The sequence below is a fragment of the Lynx canadensis genome, chromosome C2 (assembly GCF_007474595.2).
Source record: "Lynx canadensis isolate LIC74 chromosome C2, mLynCan4.pri.v2, whole genome shotgun sequence".
Taxonomy (NCBI): domain Eukaryota; kingdom Metazoa; phylum Chordata; class Mammalia; order Carnivora; family Felidae; genus Lynx; species Lynx canadensis.
In genome coordinates, this window is record NC_044311.2 from 101405588 (window position 1) to 101430818 (window position 25231).

At 40.5% G+C, this 25231-nt stretch overlaps 1 protein-coding gene and 1 long non-coding RNA gene across 2 annotated transcripts; one reads left to right on the plus strand and one right to left on the minus strand.

Annotated features, from left to right (window-relative positions):
* Positions 1 to 1460: 1460 nt before the first annotated feature.
* Positions 1461 to 22918, minus strand: LOC115523546. The gene is made up of 4 exons (XR_003971777.1): positions 22799 to 22918; positions 18846 to 18919; positions 11776 to 11897; positions 1461 to 1571 (listed from the first exon to the last, which is right to left on the minus strand). It is a non-coding gene; the product is annotated as an uncharacterized LOC115523546 (long non-coding RNA).
* LOC115523545 lies at positions 19676 to 20456 on the plus strand. Its single transcript, XM_030329667.1, has 2 exons — positions 19676 to 19912; positions 20142 to 20456. The coding sequence occupies exons 1-2, from the start codon at positions 19676 to 19678 to the stop codon at positions 20454 to 20456; spliced, it is 552 nt and encodes a 183-aa protein (XP_030185527.1).
* Positions 22919 to 25231: the final 2313 nt, after the last annotated feature.

Sequence of the window (25231 nt, forward strand, 5' to 3'; positions counted from 1 at the left end):
CTTAGATAACACTCCTGACTCACTTACAGACTAGTGGCTTTTTGTTTCGTTTTTGTTTTTGTAATGGATGGATCCCTAGTTTATGTAAGCAGCATCAACATCACCCTGACACTTGGGAGAAATGCAGATTCTCAGGTCAATCCCAGACCCGCCAAATCAGAAATTCTGCAGTGGGAGTCCAGTAATCTCTGTTTAACAAGCCCCCCATGGTATTTCTGAAGCCCACTAAAGTTTGAGAACCACTGAACCACACTATTAACTCCTTCCTCTCCTTGCTTTGCATCCCCAAGCATGAGCTGTGGAGAGCACAGTCATGACTTAGCACAAAGTATAGTTCAGTGCTTTAACTAAACCTGCTGGCTCTGTGGTTTCATAAACACAGTGCTCCCAACAATTGAGCTGAGCAGACACACATAAAGCAAATATGTGAGTTTCCCCTCAATCTTTCTTTTTTGGGGAGGAAGCGTGGCATTTAAAGGTCTCATTTTTCTAAAGTGTCTTAGTAGTTGTGGGGCTTGAAGCAAGTAATTTAATTCCTCTCACTTTTGTGGTCTTCACCTATACGCATACACTCTTTCTGGAGTTGTGCCGAGTATGAAAGGAGCCCTGGCTAACACTAGCACATTGCCTTTCTGGGAATTAGAAACAGGTGTTCCTCTTGGGGGGACCAATTAGTAGAAAGCATCATCGGTTAAGGATAACACTGTGTTGTCCTAGATTTGGCCAGGAGAGATTGGGCTGGATTTCAGCCCTGCCTTCTGCCTCCTCCTCTGGACACCTTTGTGCAATTGTATGCAGACATGTTGATTGAGACAATGTATGTTGCTTTTCATGTGGTATGTTACATACATGACACATATTACACATAAACATACTTTTCTTAGATGTGTCTATCACAGTTCACGGAGAGGAGCGTGTGTGGTCATCATTTGGTTATCAGCAAAGATGCTTAAACTGCTCAGTAAAAGTTTAAAACGAATCATGAATCATCATATTTCTCAACGTTGTGATGCATGGACCAAATTAAGAGGTTAATTGAAAGCATTTCATTTTACCCTTAGTGCAATGTAGATGTATCTTCTCTGGACCGTTGAAAAATGAGATCTGGAAAGAAACCTGGTTTCACATTTGCTGCTCAGATGCCATCCATGACTTATCTACTGACTGATGGAATAATTGAAATAGGGGACTGACATTCCAAAATAATAAATAGCACTTAGATATACATGAAACATAGAGAAGATATTTCTGATATGATACCACCCAGGTGCTGAGGATTGGTTTCAAATACTTTTATTAAAAATATTTTTTAATGTTTATTTATTTTTGAGAGAGAGAGTGTGTGTGCAGGGGAGGTGCAGGGAGAGAGAGGGAGACTCAGAATCCGAAGCAGGCTCCAGGCTCTGAGCTGTCAGCCTAGAGCCTGATGCGGGCTCCGACTCATGGACCTCGAGATCATGACCTGAGCTGAAGTCGGATGCTCAACAGACTGAGCCACCTAGGTGTCCCTCAAATCCTTTTTTAAGGGTGACGTCAACAAGGAGGAAAGCCTGGGCTCCTGCAAAAAGAGGCTGCAGGAGGAGACACAAGAAGGGGAAGAGTGAAGTGTTTGGCTTCTTCACAAGTTCACTTAAGGTTGATCCTTCCTGGAGTTTTCTATCTAAGAACTTGAGTGTCATCACCTTAGGAAAGACCTACAACCCACTGTCATCTTTGGCTATCTTAGATTTTGGTATTTACTTTTAGCACAGCTCATTATTACTTACTATCAGTTCCCTGGTGCAAGGAGCAAGGATCCTGCCTAACAGTCATTATTACATATGAAATTGGCACAGTGAAAATGATGGAACAAAGCACTGGCTTAAAAGCCATAAATTCTTTAAAGACTACACTAAATCCTTGTGCATCTATACAATGCTAGGTTACAGCTCTGCTACCGTAATTAAATGCTATATGAGGAAATGTAACAAGATATGTGGCCAAAGTAAAATGCTAACCTAAATAGGATCGGTAAAATGTAACCCAGGAAATAAAATTGGAAATCACTATTAGAACACTGCTCGTGTTACAAGATGTCAGAATCATGCATAATGCAAGAGTGGAACTGCTTACAGAGACTTTACACAAGAGAATTTAAACTTGCTTCTGTGGACATGAGGAACTGCTCTTTGAAGCATGGGCTCTGATGAGATTCTGCCCGGCTGTAACGACATTCCAAGGGAATGTTCTGTTTCCATCAGATGCATATTTATTTATAGGGTGCTGAATGAAGGCACATTCATACTACGTGGCAGATTGTACCTCCACCATATTTTTCATTAATCACCTTTTCTTTGGCATCTTCACCATTGCTTCATTATTGATCTGTTTTTTGAACCCTCTATGTGAATAAACCTACAATCGCAAAATTACCCATTGATCAATGTCAGCAAACACATTCCTGCAAACACAACCTTTAACTCTTTTTTCTCCGAACCCTCATTCCATTTCATCTCTTGGGCAAAGGACTGAAAAAACAGATGATCCTTGTATTATTCCCTGAAGGTCAACGAATCCAGACTTTGCTTGGTTTACAAGGCTGAACATAAAGCCCATCTCAAAGAGAATACTTTTCCTCCGTTGCTCAGATTTTAAGTCAAAAGGCCTTTCTTGCACGCTCTAACATTCTCCCTGTACTCTGTGTTGAAGACTGTCGATCACATGTTGGTCTCTGTTGCCCTATACTGAGAAATCACCTTCTTTGAATACTTGTGCCAAATACAAACATATTTATCCACACACTAACCTCTCTAATTTGGTCATAATTAGAGAAAGGGCTATTTAATTAGTGAAAAGTCTTAAATTATAGATGGCTGATTGCTTTCGAGTATATAAAGTAATAGCAGGAAATGACTAACAAAGTGTTGCCAAGTACAGGACCTGCCAGGCCTGTTTTAATGAATAGCTAAAGATCACTGAAATTAGCACATTAATTGTATGCATGTAAATTGCTTCTGCTAAGTGTATTAAAATGTTGTTCTCTTTGTAATCATGTTGAAATTACTTATTTGGTTAGTACGCTCTTTTCACAATTGTTCATGAAAGACGAGAAAGCGAACTTCAACATAGTCCCTGCCTAAATCGGAACACCACCAATTACATGCCTCCACATTTTATCGTGCATACCAACGACTCATGACCTATTTTAAAAAAAAAAATTTTTTTTAAATTTTTTTTTTCAACGTTTATTTATTTTTTTTGGGACAGAGAGAGACAGAGCATGAACGGGGGAGGGGCAGAGAGAGAGGGAGACACAGAATCAGAAACAGGCTCCAGGCTCTGAGCCATCAGCCCAGAGCCCGACGCGGGGCTCGAACTCACGGACCGCGAGATCGTGACCTGGCTGAAGTCGGACGCTTAACCGACTGCGCCACCCAGGCGCCCCTTAAAAATTTTTTTAATGTTTTATTTCATTTTTTGAGAAACAGAGAAAGAGCGCGAGCAGAGGAGGGGCAGAGAGAGAAACACAGAATCCAAAGCAGGCTCCAGGCTCTGAGCTGTCAGCACAGAGCCCGACACAGGGCTGGAACCCAAAATGTGAGATCATGACCTGAGCCGAAGTCGGTCGCTCAACCGACTGAACCACCCAGGCGCCCATGACCTATTTTTTTAAAAACCCCAAATGCACATCTAATAAAACCCATCTTCATTTCCTTGTCTTGTATCTCTCTTTCAGAATCTCATGGAGGGTAGGTAAGATACCACCAGGCTCCAGACTAACCTCCCTGAGTGTGAATCCCTGCACAGCTGTGTAACTTTGGGTGCATTGCTCAATAACTCTGAGCGTTAGTTTCTCATCTGCCCTCCAAGATTGTTGTGAGAATTGAATGGATAAAATGATCTTTTGAAAACTTTTCTCAAACTTCCACAAGGACAGCAATCACCCGGGGGCACGTGTAAAACCGGCAGTTCCCAGGCTCCTTCTCTGAGGTCTCCGTGGCTTCTGATTCACGGGGAGCCGCCAGCCACCCCCGGAGATTCTAATCAGCTGAGAAACATAGCTGGGAAGCACCTGGTTCATCGTAGCTTCTCTTTGCTCACGTGCTGTGCACTGTGTATTTCATTAGTGAGCCAAGAAAAACAAAGGCAAAGTAGACTGAAGGTGCAGGAACCAAAAAAGTCATCAGAATATCCCTGACAGCTTTTTCTTCAGTGCCTCCTGGTGCAGAGGAGTTCACCGTCTTAGAGGGAGAGCAGTTTTCTCCACAGTTGAGCAGTTCCATTGGTCCAAAAGACAAATCTCTCATTGTGCAGAAATCTGTTTCTTTTGAAGTTCTGTCCATTGTTCTTGTCCAATATTTGGAGCAACATGGAACAAGTCTGTTCACCTGCCCATTAGGACAGCCTTTGTAACACTGAAAGAGCCGTCTTATCTCCTTCTGGTTTTCTTTTTCCAAGCTAAATATACCAAGTTCCTTCATCCATTATTGGTCATGGAACATGGCTTCTATAGTTTTCACAATCTTGGTCACCTTCCTCTGGAGCCAACTTGAGACTGTCAGTTTTCCTCATAAAATGTGTTGTGTGATAGCATTGGGTAGAGTGCTATACATTTCTGAACAGAATAGAGATAAACCGTATTTCTATAAAAGATGCTCAAAATAGATTATCTGAAAAGAAGGGTGCACTGAGTTAAAATTTCTAACTCCAGTTCTTTGACTTCCTGTGTGACCTTGGACGAGTCATTTAACATTTCCAGATTCTGAATGACCTGATCTGTGAAGCCAGCATAGCAATATTCCTCTGCCTACTCGCTCACCTCATAGGGTCATTCAGAGGATAAAATACAAAAGAAAGAGGTTGGAATGATTATGGGCTACTTTTATGATCAAATCAACAAAGCTACGTTCAAAATAATAGTTACTTAAAAATTAAGATATATTTTAAAATTAAGCAAGAGAAAATGATATATCACTTGCAAGCTCCATATAAAATAAAATGTATTAGATTTTTAACATTTTTTTCTCTTTTATAAAAAGTATATCACACATTGGTTCATATCAAGTTCATGTCAATTTAATAAAAATTCTTGATTTTTTTTTTCTTTTGAGAGTAGCCAAACCAGGTTATCTCAAGCTTGAAAACTGGAAGTCTGAACTTTACTTAAAAAAAAAAATGCCTTTCATGCTTCTAGGATGAGGGTCAATAGCCAGGAGACTGGACTCTAACGTGAAATCTTAAAAACCTACCTGTTAGGTCTGAAGAGAGAATTGGACACCACCTTCATGTCTCTCAAGTTTGTGAATTCTCTTTAGAGAGGAAGGTGTGGTTTGCAGAGTTTCCTCAATTCATTTAAGAGATTTTATTATCAATACGTTTCTACTCCTTTTTTTCTTTTTTCTTTGGTGTGATCTCAAGGTCAAGTTTAGAGTAAATGAGAAGTAGGTCTCTCACACAGTAGATTGGGACTTCGATTAATGGGAGAAATAAACTAACTCATTATAAGAATGAAGATTTAGCCTTGCTGATGTTTTCAAATAATAATTACACAAGGACATTTGTTTTTGTCTAATGGTGAGAATAAAAAGTAGAATACAAAATTACATACATATGGCATGATCAGAAGTATTGAAAATGTGTGTGAACACTTACGTGAATAGAAAAATAAAGAACACTGGGAGGAAATAAACCAAAATATCAAAAGTGATTATTGCTTGTCAGTGAGATTGCAGGTGTTGTCTTCTCTTTATACTTGTTTATATTTTCCAAATTTCCTGTAATAAGCATGTATTGCTTTTATAATCAGAAACAAGTTAGCAAGAAAGTGCAAAAAAGAACTTTGCTGCTAGGTAAAAAGTTGATGTTTGTATTAGAAACAAAATTTCACGAATACATTTTTTTTTTAATGATGCCAACTCCGGAAGGTGGGAAAAGGACCTTCTTTTATTCTTCTCCCCATTTAATCTGACATGTAGGATCCTCTTTTAATGATAGATTTCAATGAGGGAAAGGCACCTGGGGCAACAATCAAGGGAGATTGCGTTACACTGTGACAAAATCTTTAGAAACGCTTTTCTGTCTGGGTCATCAAACAGACTGCAACAGGTGTAAGTCCTTTTTCTTTTTTAAAGTAATTTTCAAGCAGACTTCTCACACGCTGAGATACACGTTGATTATATTAATAAAAAAAAAACCCCTCTGACCTATTTCCAAATAGGATTCTCACTTCACATTAATTTTCTGGTCTTTTATCCAAATTTAGGAAGTCAGGTCAGTGGCACCTGACCATTAGAATTAAAGCTCCATAAAAGTAGGAACTATGCTTATTGTTTATTTTAAAAATTTATTTATTTATTTTGAGAGAGAAAGAGAGAGAGAGAATAAGTGGGGGAGGAGCAGAGAGATGGAGAGACAGAATTCCAAGAAGGCTCTGTGCAGAAGCACAGAGCCTTACTTGGGGCTCGATCTCACTAACCGTGAGATCATGCATGACCTGAGCTGAGATCAAGAGCTGCTTAACTGACTGAGCCACCCAGGCACCTCTGTTTGTTTATTTTTAAATCATCTCCATGTCCTCAGCATCTAGCCCATGGTCTGACACTTAGTAAATGCCAGCCAAACAAAGAAGCAAGCCCTTAAACCCGCTGACCCGGATACAGACTAGAACTCTCTTCCTTCCTTCCTGGGGCATCAGTTCTTGGGTAAAGGTCAGAGAAACCTTAACCTGGGTAGAGAGGAGTAAGACTTTGCTGTTACCTGAGCAAACTGGGGAGGAGCAGGTAGAGGAGGGCTAGGGAATCTGCCTGGAATCACTTCCACATGGAACTGTGGAGCTCTGGAACTGTGGAAGATTTGGACTTTGGACAATAAATAGCAAAGACCGCTGTTTCAGGGATTTGGGCTTGTTGATTGTTTTTGGAAAGAGGTGGGTGAATTATGGATAGTTGTAAATTCACTCAGGAATGTTTAAGAAAGGGTTGGGATAGGACCTGGACTGACAAAGTGACAAGGACAAGTCGGTGGGCCCCATGTCAACAAGAAATAGAGACAGAGACTTTGGCCTAAGTAGTGATTTAGCAGACTGGTTGAGCAGAGCAAGGAAGGCCAGGTCTTGGGGAAAAGAAGCTCAGTGTGACTTCACATAGACTCCCCTTTTATTGAGCTTAAACTCTGTAACCATCTGACAGAGGTTAGGAATGGCCTGTGGCTTTGAGGTGTGGGAAAGGGCAGATGGGAGTCAAGTAGCTACCGCTGTTGGGCCATTTGGCCTGGGGAGGCTGAAAAAAAGAGGTGGATGGTGTGGGGTGGGCGCTAAGCGGCCTTGGCTGGCTAATCTGAGACAGTAAAGCAAACACACTTTGAAGGGAAGTGAGAAAGGCAGCTTGGTAACCACCGCATACCTGCAATTTGCTGACAGGCATATAACTCCTGTTCCAAAATTCCTCTCCATGTAGCTTCTTATGTCTTAAATTACTGGCTGGAATGTGTGAGGATCCAAATGACTCACTGTGAAAGAGAGCTGAGTTCCCAAAGTTGGGGTTTCAAGAGAAAAACCACTTTGGTCCCCTGGGAGTGACAGAGGCGCAAGAGTTTCTAATTGAGGTGCGGGATGATACACAATAATTTTAAGAGGCTTTAGGGTGTCAGCACCTTAATCTAAAGTAGTGACTCGAATGGTGGGATTTCAAGTACTGTGAGAAACTTGAGAGAAATAGGAATAGAGGCTTCTGAGATTCTCATGCCTGGGCAATCTGGACAGCTCCAGAGTAAGGCTAGATGTGGTTTCCAAGGGATTCTTTACCATGCCTGCAGTGATGAGGACACAGCATTGCTAAATTATCCCCATTCAGTGTTCCATTCTGTGCATCAGGAATCCTTTTGAACTAAAGTCACCAAATAGCCAATATGCTAGTCAAGTCAATTTTGTGCTGGTCAAGCTGATTCTTCTTTGAAATCCAAGTCCTCTGGCCTTGACCGTTGCCCTCCCTGGGGCCTGTTGTAAATCTATTGACCTCCTTTTAGTGGTCCTACCTGTTATCTCTAGATTAACCATCTCCAAACACTGCTTCCATCATGGTTTTCTCCTGTGCAGTCAACTTTGATGGCTTCCCATGGAGCACTGGGTTTCGAGGTGTGGTTCTTGCACTAGCAACATTAGCATTACTTGAAAAGTTGTGTGAAATGCAAATTTGGGGCCCAACTCCAGACCTACTGAATTAGAAACTCTGGTGGTAGGGCCCACTGATCTCTGATGCATGCTGGAGTTTGAGAACCACTGCCACAGAGTTCCTCAACCTGGCATTCAAAGCACTGTCTCCTCTATGGTCTTATAACACCTGTCTCTTATATTTGGCATTTATTGATCCTGCCTTGTATTAGGATTTTTTCTTTGTGTAATCTGATCTCACCTTCAGAGATGTAAACTCTTTGAAGGCGTGGTCTGTGTTTTCTAGATTTGCTGACTTGTAAAATCATAAAGCTGGAAGAATCTGGAAAAATACTATCTAATCTCTTCATTTTGCAAACCTTTCAATGGTACCATGTGCATGGTGGACATTCAATTAACAATTGCTGAATGAAGTAACATGCCCACGGGGAACATGGAGTTCGTGAATTAAGACTGCCGAGACTTCAGTGTCATCGCCTTAATTTAGATTGTCCCTTCTGGTACTCTCTAAGGGTTTGTGAATGCCTGGGGAAAGTCTTGGATGCCTTTGCCAGTTTCCCCCCATGATCCCCCTGAATGGGCTTTGGTATTTGCTCACTGAATACAAGGCAACAGTGTTTTGAGATACAAATGGCAGCACAGTTGAATTAAGAAAATAAAAACAAAAACAAAATTGATGTTGTTTTTCTTATTGCTGCTTTGAGAGTCAGCATGAAATATGAATCTGCCATACACAAGAAATAATATCTTGCCTGAATATTTAAGGCATAAATACAAATTAATTGCAGTGCGCAGCTGTTAATTATCAGGCTTTGGAGCATTCCAGGAGCAGTTGCTCATGAATACCTATTCAGCTAAAGATCCCTCACTTATTAGGACCTGATGACATTGACCATGAAGTTGTTGATGGGTTGCATCTGCATAGTCTAGAGGTCTAGGCTGCCAGGGGTCATTGCACTTGTAAGGGATAGGCTGCCACAGCAGAAACGGGGCATGTTTGGCTTAGGAAAGTACTGTTTCTCCATCTCAGGAATGTTCACACCCCAAAGAGGAGACCCTTGACTTCCACAAATGGTTTTGTGGTGACTCTTCTAAATGAATTGGGCTATGGCTATGGCAGACATCTGTGTGTATGTCACCATACCAAATTAATATGGCTGACTACATTCCCCATGCTGTACATTGCATCCCCATGGCTTACTGATTTTATAACTGGAAGTTTGTGCTTCTTGATCCCCTTTATCTATTTTGTTCCACCACCCTAACCCCATCCCTCTAGTAAGCACCTATCTGTTCTCTGTATCGATAAGTCTGGGTTTTGCTTTTTGTTTGTTTGTTTTGCTTTTTAGATTCCACGTTAAGTGAAGTCATGCTCTATTTGCCTTTTTCTGACTTATTTTACTTCGCATAATACTTTTAAGGTCCTTCCATGTTGTCACAAGTGGTAAGATTTCATTCTTTTTTATGGCTGAGTGATATTCCACATACCACATATCATATATACTGCATCTTCTTCTTCAATTCTTCCATTGATGGATACTGAGGTTGTTTCCATTTCTTGGCTATCATAAATAATGCTGAGTAGACAAAGGAGTGCACATATCTTTTTAAATTCATAATTTTCATTTTCTCCAGGTACATATCCAGTAGTGAAATTGCTGGGTCATATGGCGTTTCTATGTTTAAGGTTTTGAGGAACCTTCATACTTTTTCCAAAGCGGCTGCACTAATTTACATTACAACAGTACACGAGGGTTCCCTTTTCTCCACATGCCAACACTTGTTATTCCTTGTCTTCTTGATACTAGCCATTCTGACAGGTGTGAGGAGATAGTTCACTGTGGTTCTGATTTGCATTTCCCTGATGATGAGTGGCTTATCTTTTTACTATAGGTCAAGTTCATTAAAACAAACTCACATGGACTTTCCTAATTATGTTTGTGGTGGTTGTGCCGGGATTTGGTTTAAATAAGAGTGTTGCTATTTGTTTGTGAAGTTTCAGGGTAATTTTAGTGATTGCAGTTTTGGGACTGCTGGCCTGGTTTTGCCAGTCTTATGATTGTCTGGTCCTTCCTGCTCTCCAGTTTCCGCTGCACCCGCACCCACCATCATGAGCACAGATTGTTCCCTGAGCCTTCTAGGCTCTCTGTGGCCAGAATTTGAGACCTGGGATGGGGGGCATTTAAGGAACTCTAACTCAACACATTTGTTCCTCAGCATCAAGTTAGTTAGGTGTCTAGTCTGCCTTTGCCTTCCGCCATATTTCCAGAATCATCTATGTCTCTTTTTCTTTTGGGTTCAGTGCACTTCTTGTACTGGTTCCTGTCTCAGGAATTTGCCAAGCTTTCCCAGGTCCTCCCAGAACTTGCCATCCCTCCTCCCTCTTGGCCACCAGGGCGCAACCCTGGCACCATTGGCTGACTGAAGCTCCACCGTCACAGATTAGGCTGTCTGAGGCTGCCTGCCTGAGTCTTGGGACATGTTTTGCTTCTGAATTCCTTGGCACCATGCTGTGCTTTCATATTGAGTGAACTTCCGCTATTTCATGTTTGCCTCCTGATGCCAATTTCCTAGCTGCATTATCGGTTCTTATGTACTGCCATATTTTTTAGCTACTTTGTTCTGCCTGCCAGACTGGACATTCTCCCAGCACCTGCAGCTGGGCCATACTCCCTGGTGGCTGGTCTAGTGTCAGGTCCCAGCATCTTCCATCATGACCTGCCCAGACCCAGTTTAACAAATCAACAACTATGAAGTATGTCCTTCAAAATGTTTATGTTTCAAATACATTAATCATTTTTACTCCAATTAGGTTGTGCTACCTTTAAAGAATTATTCCCACACTTTTTTAGTACTCTATGTGAATTGTGAAAATGGTTGCCTTTCCCCATTTGCAGGTCTTTTAAGTAAAATGCAAATCAACTTTGCTTTTAACGGAAATTCTGAGCAAAATTCTTTTGTGAAGAAGTAAAAAAATTTTTTATACATTTTCATTTTTGAGAGACAGGGAGAGACAGAGTATGAGCGGGGGAGAGGCAGAGAGAGAGAGGAGACACAGGATCTGACGCAGGCTCCAGGCTCAGAGCTCTCAGCCCAGAGCCCGATGTGGGGCCAAACCCATGAACCACGAGATCATGATCCGAGCCGAAGTCGGACACTCAATCAACTGAGCCACACAGGCACTCTGCAAGAAATTTTATATTTAACGGGACTGTAATCTGATAAAATTGTTCCCATTTCTGCCCTGATGTCCAAGACAGGAACTCTGGGCCTAATTATTGTGTTTATCATCCTTGGTGTTAGCTATGTATGAGGAGCTGAAGAATGGGCAAAAGCAAAGAAAATATATGTGTGCGTGAATGTGCACGTGTGCATGTGTTGTATTGGGAGAGTGAATGGGAGTGAGGTAAGGACAGGGGAAAGCAGATATGTCTGTTTGACAAGTGTTATGGGCTTCCTGTTAATGTAATAGTTATTGATGATGTGAACACTTGTTATGGTGTTCTAATGTGTTCTAGTGTGCTAGTAAGTACTTGGATTAGCTCACTGAAACCCTCTTAAGTAGGTACTAATTTTGTTTCCACTTAGCATGAGAGAAGATTGAGGTTTAGAGAAGTAAATTAACTTACCTGAGTCCACACAGGAAATAATTGCTAGATTAGAGAGTGGAACTCCAGCAGTGGAACTCCAAATTTGTATCATCCTGATTCTGTTGTTTTCCTCTTTTTCACTATGGTGCTTCCAGATTATTCTTATAGGACCAGAGAATAGAGAATATAGGAGGAAAATAATTAACATTTATTAGTTATAATTTTCAAAGGGTTTTTACATTAATCTTCAGAAACAGATAATTCTTGTCTCCATTTAAGAGGGCAAAAGAGAGACTCAGAAACAATGACTCTATATTATCAAATGTAGCTGTAGTTTACTATTGCGTTATGGGAGTCTACCACATTATCCTGACCGTGGACGTTGGATTTTTCCAGGCTTTTTGTATTGTATATAGCGTCTCTGTAAATATACACATATTTCTCTCTCTCTTTTTTAAATGTTTGTTTATTTTTGAGAGACAGAGACAGAGTGTGAGAGGGGAAGGGGCAGAAAGAGAGGGAGACACAGAATCCAAAGCAGGCTCCAGGCTCTGAGCTGTTAGCACAGAGCCCGATGCAGGGCTTGAACTCAGAATGGTGAGATCATGACCTGAGCCGAAGTCAGACGCCCAACCGACTGAGCCCCCCAGGTGCCCCTACATACACATATTTCTAATGCACATTTTGCATGACCTTTTCTCAGGTATACACCTAAGAGTATATATGTTAAAAATGAACATTGAAGACAACAAATAAAAAAGAAGGCCACGAATGGAGCAATGATGACAGTTATGGACAATGATGAGTGTCATGAGCCAATAATTTTTATTAAACGAATTCTGTGAACCTGGGCTAAAAAATTTTTCGGTAAACTTGAGGTCTCACCTTTCCCCCCCAGAACAATTACCTGACTTGGTGACTTGTCTAGGACGACGGAGTGGTGGAACTGGGACTAAATCGAAGTTCTATAGTTATAGACAGTTCTTAGTCCCATCCGATTTCTACGCATGAACATTATCCTCATCATTCCACCTGGGTGGGCTGACAACTACAGACTTCACAGGTTCAGAGGGGAGATAATACACCACTGATTTGCAACCCTGTTTTTGCAGAAGAGATTTGGTTTTGAGAAATTACTCGAGTGTTGATATTGCTTCACCCATGGGCCTGTGTGCTGTTAAGCTTGAAATGAAAAGAATGGCTTCGTGGTTTAGTTTTATGAGGGAACCACAGCCATAGAGTTATGATCCAGTGCATATAACATTGAAGGATAACAATTTAAACTCCAATAACTCTTGCCATATATCTTCACCAGAAGGTCTCAAAGAGTTTTATGAGAAATTATAGACTAAGAATTTGGAAGAGTTATGTGCAATTCATGGTTAAAAAAGGAAGTGCTAAAGTTTTCTGGAATGTTCCAAGGCTTTCATTAGAGAAGGCATGAAGAGAGCCCAGGACCATTGACTCTTTGGCTAGAAACCCTGGCAGGAATAGATGTGACCAAACGATTTAGTGATTCTGAATGGCTTCAGCTTGCTTTGAGTGGCAATATTACTTTTCCAGGGGCCTTGCTGATTGAAGAAGGACATAGAGGAGCCAGCATGAGTTGACTCCCCAGAAACTTTAATAAACAGTGATACTGTTGCGGTCATATTAATACAGCTTCTGTAATATACTCTCTGATTAGTGTTTCTCCCACTTTAATTGGGATTCTAAGCACCATAATGATGTGAGCCAGCTGAAGTTTTTAAACAGTACAGATATAAATGGTTATCCTAAATTATATTTAGGAGAAACTCTACTTGAACTATTTAGCTTAATAAATAAAGACACCAAATTAATATAGGCTATTTTAAGACCAAGCATGTAATACTATAAAACTTTGGTGATCTGTGTGCTTTCTGTTGGCTGGCCATGGGATTTTTAATTGAATTACTACAGAAAATTCAGCTCAAAATATTATCAGATTTAACCACCCACTGAGTGTGTTGTTATTGTTTTATTAGACTAAATCAAAGGTTACCACAGCTCTTTTCTGCACTGACTTTCAGCCCAGAGGGTAAAGTCTTAAAACGAGATGATGAAATTTTAGAAAAGAGCAAGAACTTAATGTGGGGATAATAGTCACATATTTTCTTGAGAAAAATGAAACTGCTTCATGGCTACTTTATATAATAACATTACTAGCTTTTTAATAGTTAGTGTCCATGATATTCATGTTCTGAAGTTTGTAACTGGTCTGAGGTTGAGACTGAAGGAAATTGTCAGGGGACAGAGGTGCCCCTGGAGAAGAAACCCATTGGCAAACCCAGTGTCAACAGTATCCACATTGCAAGCACACTGCTTTCTGGCCATATCATCCCCAAAGCTCAAAGTGTAGGTGGGATGGCAGCATGGCTGGAGGAATCAACTCAGCAGATAATCATTTCAGAGCCTATACATCTTTATCGGCTTGCATGTGGTTAGGAATGCACCTCCCCCACTTTTTAATCTGTTCCAAGAATGTGTGTGTGTCTCATCTTTCAGTGGATCTCAAAGTGCAGTTCTCCAAACCAGCAGCACTACCCAGGACCTTGTCAGAAATGTATATATATGTGGTATGCGGTACACACACACACACACACACACACACACACTCAATGGAATAGTACTTGGCGATGAAAAAGAATGAAATCTTCTCATTTGCAACAACGTGGATGGAACTAGAGTGTATTATCTTAAGCAAAATAAGTCAGTTAGAGAAAGACAAATACCATATGATTTCACTCCTATGTGGAATTTAAGAAACAACAGATGAACATAGGGGAAGGGAAGGAAAAATAAGATAAAAACAGAGAAGGAGGAAAACCATAAGAGACTCTTAAATACAGAGAACAAACGGAGGGTTGATGGAGGGGAGGTGGGTGGGCGGATGGGCTAAATGGGTGATGGGCATTAAGGAGGGCACTTGTTGGGATGAGCACTGGATATTATATATAAGTAATGAATCACTGGGTTCTACTCCTGAAACCAATACTATACTGTATGTTAACTAACTTGAATTAAAATTAAGAAAAAAAGAAATGTATACTCTAATGTGCTCATCCAGACATACTAAAGCAAAAACATCGGGAGTGGACCCCAACAATCTGTGTTTTAAAGGCCCTTCATGCTTCATATAATTCTCATGTCTGCTAATGTGAGAAAACACCTGATTTAAATTCTGTTGATCGTTTTGTTTTGTTTTGTTTTGTTTTTAATCAAAGAGCAGGTTTCCCATTGTTGGATTCATAGTAGGCTCTCAATAAATGTTACCATGAAAATGAATATACACTTAATTGGTCATGCAACATTCTGCAATGTTTACCATCATATTTTAGTCTCTTTGTTATTGTATACTCAGGAATGAGCACTTGCCCTCACAGATTATTCATTTTCTTTCCCTTTGAGACTAGCTCTTCAGCTATTCATTTAATATGAAAGGTCATCTTCAAAGAAAATTGTTGTCTGAGGCTTCCGTTTTTAATTCTCCAGAGAGTCACTGAGAAGCAAAGTTAGTTCGTGCCAATCATTTCTTTCCCATTTTTAAAGAGGGCCAGTCAGTTCACTGTCAATGATGATTAGTGAGATTTTTCTCTAGTCTCTTCTGCAGGACTATCCAGAAGTTCAGTGGCCAAGAGTTTGTTGTTTTAGGACTTCTAAGTTGGCTTCATCTCTGCTTAGGCAGCAAATTCATCCAAGGGCTTTAATACTCTCAGCTTTGCTTCAAGTAATATGTGAAAATGGGGGAAAAATCAATCACAAAGAAAGCTGAAATGCAACAGGTTTATGAAGACAGAGGGACTCAGAGTGAAACATGTGAATTCACTTGTATTATATACCCAATAATTTCTGATGTGGGAAATCCAGGGGATCATGGGCCCCAGATGCAGTGAGATTGATGTGGTATAAATCTCTTACCTCTTGTCAGGCAATTGACTTCTGTGGGTTGAACAACATCCCTGCCTATGAGCACATCTAGCCCTCGGGGCAGGTTCCCAGGTAGGGACACTAAAAGAAAGAGTCAAGGCCTGGAGCTGGGTGTATGTTCTATGGGAACGAGAATGCTGACTGTGGGTAAAAACTTAGGATGCAGGCATCGCTTAGAGTTTGGGGAGGCTCCTCATGGAGCAGGAGTGGGGGAGGGGTAGTGATGGGCAAGGAGTGCTGAGAGTCTACCAGCAAGACAGAGAAGTATGGGATAGTCTGGAGGAAAGTGTGTTTGCAGGAAGCCAGGGATCTGAGTAGGACCTCCTCCTCTAGCTTTCCTTGTAATTCTCATGGGGATGTGGGTGGGTGAATGCTTCTAGAATTATGCTGGGTGGTGCTAATCATGGCCTAAGGAGCTCTTTCTTTCCTGAGTGAAACTTGCTATTCTGGTCACAGGCTTTGAATTGGTAACTGGATTTATTAATTCTGAGCCCTGGCTATAGCTTCTTAATTTTTGTCTCCCAAACTCCAATTGCTTGTTCATTCAGAGACGGAAGGGGGTGAATTGGCCTCTAGAACCCCTGCTCTGGGGGGCAGACCAAACAACTGCATTGTGAAGTCCACAACCACTGACCACCTTCCAGGCGCCAGGCACCACAGAGACACTAGAAATCGTGTGAGAAGCGAGAGTTTCTGCGTTCAGGGAGCACCGAGTCTAGTGAGGGACATAGATATCTAAACAGCCTACAGTTTGATAGGATAATTTTTGTAAGTATAGAATGTTACCTAAATGGAATTAAATGTGTTTTCTTTCTGCTTGAGGAAGTCAGCTAAGTCTTCTAAGAAGAGGTAATACTTATAGCTAGGCCAGGTAGTGAAGAGGGGAAGGGGCATTGTAGGCAAGAGGAGGAGTGTTTGAGAAAGTCTGATGCCTCCAAGAAATGGCAAGTGGTCTGTGAGTGGTAGACGTGAAGCGAGACAGAAGACAGGGAGTCAGATACCAAGGGCCAGCATCTTGCTGGGGGACTAGGGAGCACAGCTTTAAGTAGGAGCATGACAGGTTAGGTTTGTTTTAGAAAGATCATTCTAGCTCCTTTGTGGAGGGTGGGTCAGAGGGAGTAGAGCCTTGTCAAAATACAGTTGAGGCATGATGAACACCCGACCCATGGCCATTGCCAAGGCAGTGAAGAAGCCAGGTTGACTTTTAGAAGCTTGAATTTGTCTCGGTGACTTCTCTTCTATAGCCCTAGCCCCACCTCTTCGGGGGCATCTAGGGCTGCTGCTTCTGTAGATGCTGCCTGCATAGTTGTTTCTGAGAGAAGGTGCAAATTAAACCTGTGCCTGAGTTCTCTCATTTATTAACAGCAGCTTTCTTCTCTCAAAGATTTTACCAATCTCTCCTAACAGTATGGAACTGAAGCTAATTATAAAAAATTCCATGCTAGTGTATTGGTAAATAAATTCTGTACTTGGATACCATTTTTTTTTGTGACAAGCAATATGATTTTGTACTTTGACATGTAATTTAAATGGCTTACATCGAATGCTTTAATTCATTTGTGAAACTTTTATTGACATTTACTATGTGAAGGCACTATTAGTTGCACTGAGGGGTAACTTAAAAAAGTATTAGACTTCCTCTTGCAGAATGTGCCAATTCTGGTTTATTTTTACAACCACAAACCAAGGAACTTTCTAATAGCATTTGGTTCTTTCATTCATTTATTTACTCATTCATCTATTAATCCGTCAGTCAACAAATATTTGTTAATCATCTACTTTGTGAAGGCGAAGTAATGACATGAGGAACACCTTAGGGGTGGAAGTAAAAAATAGAACAGAGAGTTCTGGATGGACCTCACAGTTCTCAGAAAGCCCAGAATATGAAATAACCTCAGGGCTTTGGTTACTTAATCTTTAATACTAGGGTCACTTTCATTATTAAAGAGCATCTTGGATTAGGAAGTGAGGTTTTAACTTCTTAGATAACCTATCCTATCTCTGCCCCCATTTTCCTCTGGTAATTACTTGAAACTTTTAGTCATTGGACTGTGCACTGTGGAACTGTATTCACAAGGCCACAATAATTTCAAGAAATGAATCATGGAAGTATTTTCCATTACCTATCTATAGGATTTTCTCCTCAGTCAAAAAGGGACCAAACTGTATGCTTTCATAGGCAGGTGTGTAGAAAATATTCATACCCTTACCAATTCCATACCCTTACCAATTGATGGGTCTACTTGAAATTGGCCAGTTTCAGAATTCAGCTCCCAGTTGTTTGTGTAAGTGACTAAGGATCATCAGAAACCATCTTAGAAGTACAACATACCGAGACATATTTTGATCTCTTCCTCGTTTCAAGCCCCTCTTTTAATTGAAGAAGCTCTTTCTTGTTCTATAGTTTTCTACTCCTCTGTGGAAGGAGCACTTGCTAGGAATTAAGTGACTTGATTTCTAATCCTAGCTATACTGCTAACTCATTATATGACTTTAGCCAGGGCTTGGCATACTATATATAGCCTGCTGCTAAATCTGACCTACCACCTATTTTTGTAAATAAAGTTTTATTGGGGCACAGCCATGATTATTTGTCCACTTATTCTTTTGTGCTACCATGCAGTGATGAATATTCATGATAGGACCATTAGACCACAGAGCCTAAATAAAATGTTTACTGTGTGGCCCTTTATGGAAAAAGTCTGTCACCCTCAACTTTAGGCAGGGTCATTATTTTACTTGAGGTTCCCCATCTGTAAGTTTGGGGAATTGGATTAGGTTGTCCCCAAGGCCTATGTCATTTTTAGCGTTCTGTCGCTCTATCATTCTTCCTACAGAGCAGCCTCGTATCAATCTTTGTACACTGGGATATAAACCTATTCATATTTACTTCACTTATTCAATTTATGAAGCACTAATCCTGGCAAGCCACTGTAGAAAACTAACAAGTCTGAGTCTCTGCCTTTGAGAAGCTTATAATCTGGTTAGAAGGTATAGTTATTACAAGGATTAGAAGTTAAATTATGACAGAAGGTAGTAAAGGATAACATACCAGAATAAGTGATGATAATTAAATGAATTCAAAGGAGAGAGATGATTATGGGGTGAGATGACCAGGGAAAACCTATAGGGGAAAGTGGGCTGTTTTTAAGAATAGTTACCTCCATGGTCCCATAAAATTTTGGATCAAGTGTCCTTCTAAAGTAGTAGTTTTCAGATTTTAGAGTGCAGGTTCCTGGGAAAAAAAATGCAAATTCCTGTAAGGAAGCATTAGAAGTTCTGATGTTAGGTCTGGGATACATCCCAGAAATCTGCTTTTTCAAAGAGCACCCCTGGTGATTCTGATATACACGGAGAATTTTCTTACTTTTAAAAATACTGCTTTGGAAATTTGGTTAAGTTGCTAAATACTGTTTCTGTAGAGGAATTCATGCTAGGCTTGGCAGAGTCTTATTAAACCGTAGATTTTGTGTGACTAGGAGGGGCTCCACTGTCCATGGAGCAATTATTTTAATGATTTTCTCTCTCCTTTTAGGAAATCTGTGACCTCCCAGGCCAAGAAGAACAAACTGAGGACTATCTCTGAAAGCCATTGAATTCCTTAGTTAAATCCAGAGGGAAAGTCTGAGATCAGTATGGCTGTTGTGTCTGTGATAGTTGAGGATAAATTATTGGAAAGAAACAGGTACTAACTACTTCTTTTGCATTTGACTCTTGGTCCTTTTTTTGTGAGCTTTTTGTTCCTGCAAAGCTGGCTTGGGTCAACGTAGTAAGTCAAAAAAAACCCCTCAATGAAAGAAGCTGGGAATCTCCAATCTCCATCCCAAAACATGTCGCTGATGACTTGAACATATCACCAGATACTCAAGATACAGACAGCAGCTTCCACCTATGGGAGAATGACCCTCTGAAGAGAAACTTGGAATCATCATCAGAGCCATTGGAGGGGACATCTGAGAGTCATGTGGGTGAAATTTTACAAGACCCTGCCATGCCTCCAGTCCAGGGTAGAAAGTTAGATCCACTTCCGAAAACGCATAGACATCTTAAGAAGGCTGTAAGGACAAAGAGAATGAGGAAGAGCAGGAGGAAGGAGAAGGTGGAGACCCACCATGCCCCCATCCTTCCAACACCTTTTGTGCCACCACAAAGTGAAGAAGATGAGGTGGTAGACACAAAGCCGGCTGTATTCAGTGCTCAGGAAGAGGATCCTGACCTTCCCAGTGAGGTAGGGATGAGGCATGGGGTGGCAAAAGTCTGGGCTTGCCGCGTTTTCCTAGGAAAAATAATGACAGCCCTTCATCTGGAATGGAAGGAGGTGGGGGATGAAGAGCTAGGGGAACAAACTGGGATCCCTGGGCCCAGATAAAGCATGAAAGAACTGGCTCAGAGGGTGATGTCCTTTCTGCGTATGTGTGTTGGCGTTGAAGGCTTTAACTTCTCTCTTCTACTTGCAGGACAGGTTACAGAGTCAGCAGGATAAGGGCGCATGTGCGATGCATCAGGAGTGTCAGATACAGCCCTGTGAGCTCTCAGTGTCCCAGGAGCCGGGGCCGTCTTCTCCGGCAGTGACATCCTTGGCATCACCACCACGCTGCTTTGGTCACTTCCTAAGCTGCGTCTGCCAGACCTTCTCGAGGTCTAGGAAGCAGAAGGCCCCCAGAAGAGAGGACACCAAGCAGGCTGGGGCAGGAGGTGATGCTAAGGCTCTAAGACCTGCCCTGCTGAGGGGTCTGGGCAGAAACCGAGTGCAACCTCATGAAAGCCTGTAGCAAGCTGATGCCGATATGGCTTCTCCCTGTGTTTCATTTTGTAATTTTCCCCGTGTTGTTGTTCCTGTTGGTCGATTCTTGTTTCTCAAAGATAAACGTTTTTGCTCTGCTTTTTTGCTGAGATCCTTAAGCCTGAGGAAGTGGTAAAAGCAAAGTAACTTTGAAGATTTTAACACTTTACCCAGTAGTGGGATTGCTTCCTACTTCCTCCCATTAGGCTGAAGTGGAATTCACTACAGAGCAGCGGTTCCCAAAATTCATGCGGGTGTTGCTCATGTCTTTAGTTAGCTTAATTCTCACTACCTTCTCTGAGGATGGAAGCCATACCATCTCATCATTTTGATGTGTCTCCAGAATCAACCGCCAAGTGGAGACTCCTCATGTCCAGCTCCTCTCATTGTCTTTTACCTTTGGCTAAGAGATTCATGTTGCATTCCTCATCCTCAGGACTTTGTTGAAATTCTGACACTCCCTACCTGATTTAGAAACGTCTCAGGGAGTGGTCGTTGCTCTTTTGCTCGCATAAGGTAGCGCTACCACCTCCTGCATCTCTAACCATCCTCTGGTTTTCTTTTTGTCACTTGTTAGTAAGATATCTGGCCCTTACTTCTCAAGTGTTCTGTATTAAGAGCCTCGTCACATAAGGTGATGGGCTCCTTTCCCTGTTATTCTTTAGCCAGATTCACAGAATCCTGAGTTCTGAGAACCCTAAAGAAAATAAGTACTTAGAAAAAAGTTCAAGATTATTTCATTTCCTGTTGTTGTCCCAGCACACTGGGCTACTCCTCTTCCCAGGACATAAACTAAGAGTTTAAATTAATTTTACACCCTCCTTTGAGAGAGTAGGTTTAAGGTGAATTTGAGAGTTTTCCTGTAGCTTTAATGACCTGTTGTTATTTCCTACATGTCCCGGTTTTTCCGATTCATATAAGAATAATCAATAAAAGTACAAATAGAAATAAATGTGTAAAGTATCTGCATTGGAAGGAAATTGTACAATTTCTTCCTTCTTTAGGACTGACCCCAATGGTTACTGCACTAGAATTGGAGAAGATAACCAATGTGTTTGTTTTGTTCTTTCTTGCCTGGAATCGGGCCTGGTGCTGTTGGAAGAATGAAGTTGGGAAGGGAATAGAATGAGGTGCAGGAGCAGTGGCGAAAGATCCCAAAGGCTGCCTTGCGAGTAATTGGTAAAAACCAGCCTGGAGGGAGTCTTGCGATGTGATGAGGATCTCAAGTTAGAATGAGAAATTTTATGAAATGTCATACTCCGTGTTTGGAGTAAAATGGGACAGCTTTCTAAAGTCAGTCATGCTTTGGTACCTTTAGTTGTCTAAAGAGTGGTTGATTGTTTAGAGAGTATGGCATTTTAATAGAGCTAGTTGAGCATTATAAATGGGCTCAAGCTATTACATGAAATTTCAAATTATCCAACTGTATTTATGCACATATTTTCTCAGTGTTATATAAGAAATGTGTTCCCAGGCAAGGCATAGTGTACGTAAAGTCCTGAGTCGTGGAGCCTATTATTAAAAGCTCAAAAGAAGGTAGATATTAGTGTTGTCATTAAGGCTTTGTTATTGTTATTGTTTCTTATTATAAGATATTTTAGGATGAGCTGTTCTATCATAGAAAAACTATTAGTTTCAACCTGGTTAGCCATATGCCCACTCCCATTTACAATGGTGATTTTCACACAAAGTTTACTTATTCCAAATTTAAGATACATATTACAGATAAGGAAAGATCTGTATAAGCACTTAGTTTTGAAACTCTTTTGCGCATGTGTCTTGACCGCCCGCTCACAAACAGGGGAAAGGGTGTCCAATACTCCTCAGCTGCATTTCTAAAGAAAAAAGGATATGTTCTCAGGTTTCAGACTTTGTGTTGCTATCTTCAGAGTCTGAATTATTAAACATGGTTTCTGTCTTAATAAAGTTGTTTTTTCAAAATATATTTAGAAAAGTAGTACGGCTGTGTCAAAGTAAAAACAAATTAAAAATAAAACCTACTACTATTGATGAGAGATAAAGCATGGGTCTCATTTAAAAAAAGTTGCTTCCCCCGCCCCCCCCGGCAGATAAACAGATACTGTAAATGTGTTGTAAATGGCAGTACTTGACAAGTATAAAGATGACCACATTTAATGTATTTAGCTCCCTGTCTTTCTCATGGGAACTCCCAGAACTAGGTAGGTGGCAGGTACCCTCAGTGCTGCAAGTTGAGTAAGCTGAGATTAGGCAAGCTGATTAAACTTTTCCAGTGATTTTTCTAAGAACACTCATTAAAGCTGATAGGGAATCATAATACAAATTCTTTAAACAGATTATTTAATCACTCACCTGCGGTTTTATCTTCTAAATGTGATTGTTTTTGCTCTGGTTCTTATCCCAGCGTTCCATCCTGAAACACTTCTTGCTGACCATTTTGTTTTTGTCACCTTGTCCTCACACTACTGTCCAAATTCCAGCTAATGTCATCTTTACTCACCTGGAAAATGTTAACATGAAAAAAAAATCTGGTTAATGTAAAATTACAGAGAACCCTTAGAGAGGGTTTACTTATTAACCGAGCTTTAACGGAAAACGTTGAAATTATCTAGTCCTTATTATCAGAGGAACCTGAAACAAAGAAATTAAGTCGTTCTCTCAAGGTAGCATAGCTGGTTAGTGGCAAAGCTAAAACAAACAATAGCTAACATTAGATTCAATATTGTACATTGTATCTATCTTCTGTGATCTTCAAGCAGTCTGCATGGGGTTGATATTAATATTTTAATTTTACAAATTAGACCATTTAGGGGTGCTTGGTGGCTCTGTTGAGCGTCCAACTCTTGATTTCAGCTCAGATCATGATCCTAGGTTTGTGAGATCAAGCCCCTCATCGGGCTCTGCACAAAGCATGGAACCTTCTTGGGATTCTCTCTCTCTCTCTCTCTCTCTCTCTCTCTCCCCCTGCCCCTTTCCCTTATATGCTCGCTCTCTCTCAAAAAAAAAAAAAAACAACCAAAAACAAAAACAAAAAACAAAACAACAACAAAACAAACAAAAAAAACCCCAAAAAACAAAAAATCCCCCAAACAAAAAAACCCAAATGAAACCATTTAAGTTCAGAAATGTCCTGGTAAGTCCAGATGCAGAATTCAAACCCAGATTTGTTAGTCTCTGAAACCCACAGTCATTACATTCTACCTCTCAGTATTAATTACAATCTTATAAAATCTCTTTGTTTCCAGTCTAACTCTGTAATGTCAAAAACATGCAATTTCTCATATTTGCCAAAATTTATATTTCAGCTTTAATGCGTTTATAATAAATATAGTTCAATTAAAAAAAAAGTCCAGTTAAAAAGATTGTTTCTTCCAGGTAAAATTTTTGTACTGGACAGTAAATAATAAAATAGTTAACCTACGTGTCATTGATAAAATAAAATTGCAGTGTAATATAAACACAGTTTTAGTCATTACAACCAATTAAACCAAGACAATTACTTAACTGAAAAGTGATTAAGAGAAAAAGGAATAGCACATAAAGCAGGGCCCTCGACTTGACAGGGTCACAAGACAAAGTACAGCAAAGATGAATTAGGCCCTGTAGAAAGCTAACGGACATGAGTGTTTCTAAACTGTTTTCAGGTGAATGGTTTGGGACTCAGGTAGCAGAGAAGCTCTTCTGTGTAACCCAGTGACCCTTGAAATAAGTGACTATATTTCTGCTAATGAACTCCAGGCTTTAAATAAGAAATTTGAATTTTCTCACGTTTCAGAACATTCTTTTCATTCTTATTTGACAAGGCCTCTTCAAGACAAAATAAAAGAACAGCAAAACTAGTAGATTTGAGCCACTGGACTGCGTGGTCAAGGAATGTTCTTCATTTTTTTTCAAACTCAAGATGCGAGGACAGCCGTTGTATGTGGGAAAATGGAGGGGTGCGGATTTCCTGGGCTGGAAAGAATTGCAGCACTGCTCCCATCGTGGAACCTTCGTGAGGAACTATCTCAGACACACGGTTATGACCCTGATTCCTAATGCTAGAGGAAGTCTTTGAGTATCATCCTTGTTTCCCTCCCTTCTTCCCCACCTTGGGGATTTGAGTCAGTCCTGCAAAATTGGTGAAAGGCCAGAAAGGCGATTTTAATAAGAAGTTTAAACAGGCTACAGGAACGGGAAACCTCAAAACAGATTAAAATAACTTTTAGGCAAGTTCCATAATTTTAGATGAATTCGAAATTCTGAAATTTTATTACAAATGATTTCTAATGTGAACTTGACTTCTTTCCCAGTTATAATTACCATTTGATTCTAGGATGCCTGTGAAAGTACACAGTGCTGGATCATTACAATGGTAGCCCTTCTGGTGAGCAGGATAGTAGATCCATTCACAGAAAGGGATGAAGCGGTAACTGGGAGTTTTTACAACTACCATGAGAGATATCCCCTAAATATCTGTCTCTTTACATGGAAAAAAGCGGAATTACAAAGAGTGGGAAACTAAAACAAAAGAATACATTTCAATCAGCATGTAGTACCCAGACTCCTACTTGGTCTGTGATCCTCAATAAAAATCTCTGACTACAATTTATGTATATTGAAGATAATAGATGAAATAGAAACTAATCATCCCATGATCCCTTTTCAAGAGCTACCATTCATCCTAATTTAAAATTTGCTTTTATTTTAAGGTGAAAATTATGAAGCAAAGTTCTGTGTCTAATTCAATGTGTTATGTAATTATATAATAAGTACTTGGGAAGTATCTGTCTGGGCTTGGACTTA